General features: G+C 45.8%; 1 protein-coding gene across 2 annotated transcripts in view; it reads right to left on the minus strand.

Moving 5' to 3' along the window:
• Nucleotides 1-1,758: 1,758 nt before the first annotated feature.
• mxi1 (max interactor 1, dimerization protein) overlaps nt 1,759-8,327 on the minus strand; it is a 53,300-nt gene continuing 46,731 nt past the window's right edge. For both annotated transcript variants that reach the window (XM_031864537.1, XM_031864538.1), the window contains 3 exons: nt 7,320-7,434; nt 5,939-6,137; nt 1,759-5,744 (listed from right to left, as the gene is read on the minus strand). In XM_031864537.1, the coding sequence (XP_031720397.1) occupies nt 5,581-5,744; nt 5,939-6,137; nt 7,320-7,434 (478 nt within the window). In that variant the 3' untranslated portion in view covers nt 1,759-5,580. The remainder of the gene's footprint in view (nt 5,745-5,938; nt 6,138-7,319; nt 7,435-8,327) is intronic.

Genomic DNA, 8,327 nt, shown 5'->3' on the forward strand with positions numbered 1-8,327 from the left:
TTCTGCCCTCTAGGTGGCAGCATCTCTCTCAACATGACCAGCCAGGATGTAGCCTGTTGTCACTGCAACAACAAAGTGGCTTCACATTGTGTTCCTTCTGAAGGTATCAGTTCAACAGCTTTGTTCAGGACGAAACAAAAACCACCATATGAACATGAGTTAAATGTGTAATATTTCCCTTTATGTTTGAAATCGTATTCAAAAACATTTGTGTATCCCCAAACCCAACACACATATACACACACACACACACATATATATACCGTACATAGCAATTACTGTTATGAAAATCATGTTTTTCATAATCATGTAGCTTTGTCAGAAAAAATACAAACCTTATATATAACCTTAAATACCTTGCTGGTGTTATGACTCCACAGTGTGATTGATACTGATACTGCTGCTTATGTATTTCACAATTTATAAAACAATCAACAATATAGAGGGAGCTTGTAAACAAATATTTTATTATTTTATTGCTTTCTCTATTGAGACATTTTGTTTTACACACCCTAGAACTATGTGTCCACTTCGACGCGTCCTTGTTTCTGGTTCGAGATAAACACAGCCACAGTCTGTCAGGGACAGCTGATGTGCAGATGTAATCCAAACCGGATTATGAGCATACAGTGAGTGCTTTATGACACCGAGGGATCAACGTCTTCATTATCACTGCGTTACCCGCCGCGGTGAATGACGATGGTTTTGTACAACTTGGGAGGTCGAGCCTCTTAACTCTTTGTTTCACAAGCTGTGATCACTTGAGAGGAATATTACACATGTGGTGGATGCTCATGTGGTTTGTTAAAGATAAAGAAAACCTGTAAGTCTCCCCACAAGACTGCTTTGATCACACAGACATCTTGTGATCTACAGATTCGTGGCACGTGCAGATTGCTGGAGGTAGACTAACAGGCAGTATGCATGACTTTGACTCATGCCACACTGATTTTGACAGCACAGAATATAGATAATTATGAGAAACGCGTTTAAAGAGTTTGTATATCTAACACATGTTCTGATTGTGGTTCACTACCTGCTCGTGACTCCTCCTCACAGGTTGCATTTGTCCATAAACTGTGAGCAGTTCAACCGGAGTCAGTATTTCTTCTCATGTTGTAAATTATAGGAAGAATGATCTGGTATTTCAAACAAAACTATCGGAGAAAGCATAAATAGGGGATTCTTTCCCATAATCATCTCGCAATCCACTGAAGTGGCCCTGACCTCAATGCTGGCAACCACCATTTTATGATATCTTACATTTTTGACAGAAAGATTCTTGCATAATATAGGGAACAAAAAAAGCATAATGTTACTCTGGTCAGAGAATAATTTGGATAATAGAAGACAGCTAATACAAACTAGAATCACCATCGTTGTTGTTGTTGTTGTATGCCCCCGCTAACAGTTTATCTCCATGTCTGTCCAAAATGTCACCACTTCATAGTAATCTCTTAGACACGTGTGTGAAATTGTCATAATTAGCATATGAATTATTGAGTTATGGCCACAGAGACCTTTGACCTGTGAAGTCCTAATCAGTTCATCCTCAGATTTGAAGACATTCGCTGCAGGTGCTTCTGAGATTATGCGTCCACAAGAATGGACCGGACGGACCGCCGTCGTCAGCACAAAGGCATACATTTAAAAAAAGCTGAAACTGCAAGTCAATACAGTTAATACAGCATGTTTGCAGCGTGAATCATCGCTTTACATTCAGCATTGACACATGGCATGAAGAGGCCGGTTGAGTCATTCAGGTTTGAAAATCTTGGTGTTTTTTTTATTTGAAGTATTGCATCCTCAACTTACACGGCTAGAATCATCATCAGACTGCATGTTTTACAAAGGATGGCCACAGGTTCAGAACAACAGGACGACTCTCCCTACGGGGGCTGCTCGTTTGGTTCACCTCCTGGACTCCGCTTCGCTCAATGCCGAGACGCCAGGATGGAGTGTGGTTTACAAAAAGACACTGCAGCTTCCACTTCAGTCGCGACCGGCAGACATCAGGCCGAGCTGTGAAACTGGAACTCAACGCTCCCGGAGAGTGAACCTGAACCAGTCGAGACACGCACATCTTGTCTACACCTAACCTTAAACACGGGGGGGGGGTACAGACGTAGCTTTGTCAACACCAGCTTATGAAGATACGCTATTGTTTGTAACCTACAGCATTGCCTGGATGCATTTGTCTTTTCTTGACAAATACTGTGCAGAAGTCTGATGTTTACCGAGCAGCAGGTGGGAATCGGCCCAACCGAGATCAGTGCAGACTAGTCATGGACCAGGTGCCTCTCTAAAGCTCAGCCTTGGTAAGATCATCGAGCACTCGCACACACACTAACTCTCTCACACACACACACATACTGTACGCTCACATAAGAGAGAGGACAGACCTGGCTTCAGTAAAATCAGTTCTTAAAGTTGGATTTATCCCATCTGGGAATACAACATCAGATTAGCTTGCCACATGAGACGATACAATGAGTGCCAGACAGTTCTCACACATTTCAGTGATAAACAACAACACTATTGTCCCAAATGCAGTAAAAATATATTGTACTCTGAGCAGGTTAAAACACCACTGGGATGCGATTCCGGTCGGCACACGGAGTGGAATTCATTTGTCGTCAAAACACGGGACTTTTCTTTTCTCCTGCCAGCAGTGCAGGTTCATAAAAACAAAAAGAGCTGAAGGTTAATAACTTAAACATGGGTAGAATACATGTAAACTGTCCCTCAGAGGGAGGGAGAGAGAGAGAGAGAGATAAAGAGAGAGGACACTGAGGTGTTCTGAGGTGGTTTTGGCATTTTCTTTTTTTTTTTCATATAATCAAGCACCAGAAGCGGATACTTTCTGATTCAGTGCCAAGTCCAACAACCTCAACAGAGCTCCGCAAAGAGCTCACATGTCAAACTCTACACCTTATTGACGTCCTTCAGAGGAACCAAAGGATTTGTTCTTGTTCCGTTTATTATTTCTTTAAATGCTCAGTCGGAGGCATTGAATTGTAAATGTAAGACACATTTTGTCAACTGAAACAAGTCTAATAGAGACTACAATCCTCCTGATAGAGGAAAGTGGAGTTTTAGACCCCTGTTATCGTGTAGTAGCCGGCTCAATAGTTGCCGGTAAAGTCTTCGGCTATCGATAAGTCTTGTGCAGAGATGACCCCCCCTTTCAAGTACAGACCTGGCTAACATACAAACAAGATGGCGAATGTTTCGCCTCGCGTCGTACGGAAGCCATTCTGTCTATCCCGTTGTTTTCGGTTAGCGTTTACGGTAACAGGCATAGCGTGTTGTCGGGGCGACTCTAAACAGGCGAGGCTCAGCACTAGGAGCAGCTTTAGGGGCCAATTACATTTCAAGTGTCCATCGAATAAAACATCAGGAAAACAAAATGGCTACATTTCTTATCCCCTCCCACCCTCCCCACCCAAAAACAATTGACAAAAAAAAAAAAAAAAGCCATCAAATATACAATTTTTAAAAGAAGGAATGAGGAATATACAAGCATCAGAAAGAGGAGTAAAATAAGACAGAAACAAAATAAGTTAACTTCTTTTTACCCCGTTGCTCGTGTCCTTTGAGGGATCGAGAAATAAATATTTAAAAGGGAGGTGTTGTATTTTTTTTTTGTTTTCTTTCACAGACAAAAGGATTCATGTGAGATCCATGAGAGAGAATAAAATAAAGTAAAATACAGAGAACTGTGGCGGAAGTGCAATTCTTAATGCCAGTGGAGTTGGGATGGTGTGGTGGAACATTGACATCACACAACCCGTTTTCTTCTCCCCACACGTTCCTCCACAGATCACCTCACCACCAGTGGAATGCCATACACAGCCCCCCCCCCCCCCCCCCCCCCCCCCCCTCTCCCAGTTTATGAATATTATAAACAAGAGAGGGAAAAAGTCAAATAAATAAAAAAAAGAGTGCCACACAAACTCTGCGTTCTCCATCAGAAGTCATGGATGGGAAGTTGCTCTGTCTGTGTTGTTTTTTTAAATCACTTCATAGAGTAACTTTTCTTTTCCTTCTCAGGGCAGCAACAGGATGAGCAACTTGTAAAAGTGTCCACCTGCAAACTGAACAAACTAATAGTGTCTATTCCCCATCCACCGCCACTCTGGAGAGGATAAAATCTTTCCAACATTGGAATTTAAAATGCACAATAAACACAGGTCAAACAGCAACAGAGGCAATAGTTCTATCCATGAACTCATTTAAAAACAAAAAATCCTTTTTAAAGGTTTAATTCATTTAGCTATTTGTATGTACAAAACAAACAAAAGAAATTAGCTTTTTGGACGGTCACACAGTCTTTCAGGGGAGAAGAGAAGAAGAAAACAAAAAGGGGGGGGGGGGGGGGTTCAAACTGACGAGACAAAAAGGACTTGAAGAGTTATTGCTTGTTACTGCTGGAAGGAGGATGGACATCTATTCCAAAGTTTGTTGTTGTTCGGACTTTTTCATTGTTGCTGTTGTTTTTGTGCCGTTTCTACGGACAGCTCTAAAGTAGGCAAGTGCAGGATAGCTTAGCTGCTTGTCGAGGGGAGGGAAACCAAAACAAAAACACACAAGTTACAATTTCTACTCTTTGAAAATGCACTGAGCACCCACATTCGACAGGAATGTTGTTGTTTGTTTTTTTCCCTCCATTTTCTCAGGTTGTTTTCCTCCATGCTCGGTGTTTGGCTTTAAAAGCTTCGTGGCGGTGGCTCTGATCGGCCTCCCCGTCGGGTCTGTTCCACAATAGCACCATTATGAGTGCTTCTGCGTTGTCGAAGCAGAGGTAATGAAAAAACAATAAGACGAGGTTTAAACTCGGGGCTCGAGGGACGTCAGCTGTGTTGATGTAGCAAAGTTCACCCACAGTGTTGATTATAGTCCAGATTAGATGTGCTCCTGTTTATCCAGACCCAACAACCAGAGAGTTAAAGAGGTTTACACAGGACGAGCTCCTCACACACACACACACACACACACACACACCACAGGAGAGAGAACCGAACAGAAAGAATTATTTCAATATCATATGAATTTAAGTGCATTTTGGATCAAATCAGGGGTTGCGTATGTTCACAAAAATGTCAGACATACGACAGTTTGAGGAAATAAAAGAAATGAAACTATTAATTTCAATTGTGTGGGTTTTAAAATCAAAATGTGTATTTTTTTTCTTTTTCATGTCAACCAAGTCTCTGATCTCCCTTTTAAAAGAAGATTAAAATCAATTGGCAGTTTCCCATCATGTGTTTGTTTGGGTCCCTGCTGTCGGTGTTGGTCGGGGAGGCTCAACGTTCAGAAGTGAGGAAAAGCTCTCAGTGGAGCTCCTCCATCAGTGGGTCCAGCAGAGCAGGAGGAGAGGAGGGGAACTAAAGGCTAGGAGCTGGAGGAGGAGGAGGGGGCGCTGCTCAGGAGCAGGGGCGTGGCCGTTATCGTCAGAGGTGACCGTGTGTGTGTGTGTGTACGTAGGCATTGGCTGGATGGACGAACGGATGGGAGGGCGGGCGAGGTTTGGCAGGGAGGAGGTGGAGGAGGTGCGTGGTGGTAGTGGTAGTGGGGGCTTTAGGAGGAGAAGGCAAGTTTGACACTGCAGGAGGAGTAGCCCTCGTCGCTGCCCATGCTCTGCAGGCTGCTGTGGTCGTCCAGGTCGCTGGTGCTGGCTGTGCTCACACTGTCCAGCTCTCCATGGGAGAACTCCGTGCTTTCCACGTCCACCTCGATCTCCTCTGCAGTCGAGGACGGAGAGGAGAACAAAGAGAGAGAGAGAGAAGAACTCGTTAGTGGGGAAAGACATGACTGCCAGGATAATGCGGTTGATGTTCTATAATCTCGTTAAGAGACAACAAATCCCACGAAGAGACCGAAACCAACTTTGATGGCTAAATTAAAAACCAGTTGTAGAGACTGCGGCCCAACTCACCTTGGTCCGAGTCAGAGCGGTCGGAGCAGAGGGTGGAGCCCACGCTGTCCATGCGTATCCTCTCTCCCTCCCCGGGGCTGCTCTGGGCTGCAGCACCGCTGCCTCCCCTCAGCAGCTCCAGCTGGCGGTGGAGGTGCCTCTGCTCCCGCTCCAGAGACTCCAGCTGGTACTGGCTCTTCCTGTCCGCCTCTTCAAGTTTCTAGTCAGGAGAAAGACAAAAAAAATGGTGAACTATATGAAACCACCTGGGTGAGTCGAGAACGTACAGATTAAGTGTGCAAGAGGAGGGGATAGCCGGATAAACAAGAAGGCCAGAACACAAGAAAAAGTAGGTGGGTGCAGATTGATTGCGAGAGCAAGACGGTGGAGGAATACAGAGTTGATCGGAGTGAGAGAAGGAAAGCTGGAAGAACAACTATGAGAGATAGATGTTGTCTGTCTCTAAGGAAATCCCTTTCATATCAAAAGGCTGTCAGAATACAAAGGCGGCACGGAAATAAACAAACGGCGTCTGTTGTAGAATTCAGCCACTGAACCATTTGGTTCCCTTGGACTTTCCTCCTGCAAGCTCCGGCACCCCTAAATGATTTCCCCTCACCTGCCTCGTTTACACCGCGGCGCCTCTTGCGTACGCCTTGCGATGCGAGCGAGGGCCACGGCAGGGACGGATACGGTACCGCACGTCGGGCTTCTAACCTTGGAGCCTTACGTCACCGCTCGCCCGACCGTGACCAGCGAGACTCCCCGGCGACGCACCGAAACAATAGGCCCGTCAAAAGAAGAGATGGAGAGACTCAAGCTGACAGCAGCAGAAGTGCTCAGTGGTGACGGCAGTAGTGAGAGGGGGGGGAGGGGGGTGGCTCACAACAACAATACCCGGCTTTATGCCTCCCCTCTCCGTTACATGAACGCACACCACGGCAGGCGTTTCCCGTGCAGAATGCTCCGTCTCATGCCTGCTGTTTAAGTGGATGGGAAAGCGTGAAGCAGGATGTCGTAGCGCGTTACATGCTCGGGCAGTGACCAGCTGAATACAGGTCACACTTCCACTGGAGGTTTATTTGCATAAGACAATTTTTGATGCCGATGGAAATGGAGGATATTCACACATCAACGGCGTGTTGCTGTCAAAACATTTGGGTGGAATTGTTCATGGATGTGCTCTCGTTCTTCCCCTCATTGGATGTTTGTACTGTAATCTATTACACAACAGCTCGTCGATGAACGCTGGCCGCAGCGGTAGGTCGTCGAATTAGGGATTCATTTTTGTATTGATGGTGGCGCATGTTAGAGCATTTGTATCAACGGTGATGGGGGAAACCGCTCTGGGGAAAAAGATGTTCCTCAGCCTGTTATATTCATGAGTCTTTAGCTCCTTTACCTTTATGTGTGATTTGGCTTTGTTGAGCAGGCCCAGGGTGGTGTGCCGGTTGCAGTCGGGTCCCAGGGGTATGAGGGCCTTCAACCTCTCCAGACACAGCCGCAGGTGAGCTCGTCTGCGCGGGAAAGAGAGAAACGGAATGATTAGACCCATGACGACATACGGAAGGGGGGGGGGGCTTAGGCCTGGACAGGAAGAAGAGAAATGTCGGGCATGCTGGCAGTCAAATGTGTTGCTACAATAGCACCGAGGAATTGTAACAAATCAAAGGTCAGGTCCCTAAACACTGTTTAAAGCCCTTAAAGTATCTGAGGGTGGATGTTTCCCTTTTAAAAGATCTGCACTTTAGCACCTAAATACAAGCGGCATTCTGTCATCCTGGGATGCAGACTCATTAAGACACATTGTATTCTTACTTTGTGACAATCCACCGGCTGCAGACCCGGCTCATGTTTTGTAAATCTCCAGCTTATAGTTCACACACATACTGCAGGTTGCTATGATTCACGTCTCGTGTAAGCCTCGAGACGATACATTATCCTCTGCTGGTATTTCTTGCGCCCAGCTTCAGTTACCCTTCTCGTCTACATTACAAACAAGTTTTAGCTGAGAGTGTGTGTGTGTGTGTGTGTGTGTGGGAGGGAAAGGTGTAATGGCATTTCCTGGACCCTGCTCGGCTTCTACGCTCCATCATCCCAGTCCCTTAGTCCGTGACTGCAGACAGGCCCGGGGTACTATCTATCCTGCTAATGGCTCCCGAGTTGAGAGGTAAAGGGTGATAATTGTGGTTATAACACAATCAGCGCTCCATTAGCAGGGGGCTGCCCTTTTAGCTAGCCAGAAGTGGAAAAGTGGAGAGACATTAAGAGTCAGTGGGGGGGGGGGGGGGGCCGAAGGAGACAAGCCCAGGGGACTAGAGCAGGAATTCACTGCACTGATTACGCCGGGCTAGACATGCTAATGCTCTATGCTGTGTGTGTGTGTGTGTGTGTGTGTGTGTGTGTGTGT

This window comes from Anarrhichthys ocellatus, unplaced genomic scaffold, assembly GCF_004355925.1.
Source record: "Anarrhichthys ocellatus isolate YVR2014 unplaced genomic scaffold, GSC_Weel_1.0 scaffold31, whole genome shotgun sequence".
In the NCBI taxonomy this organism is placed as follows: domain Eukaryota; kingdom Metazoa; phylum Chordata; class Actinopteri; order Perciformes; family Anarhichadidae; genus Anarrhichthys; species Anarrhichthys ocellatus.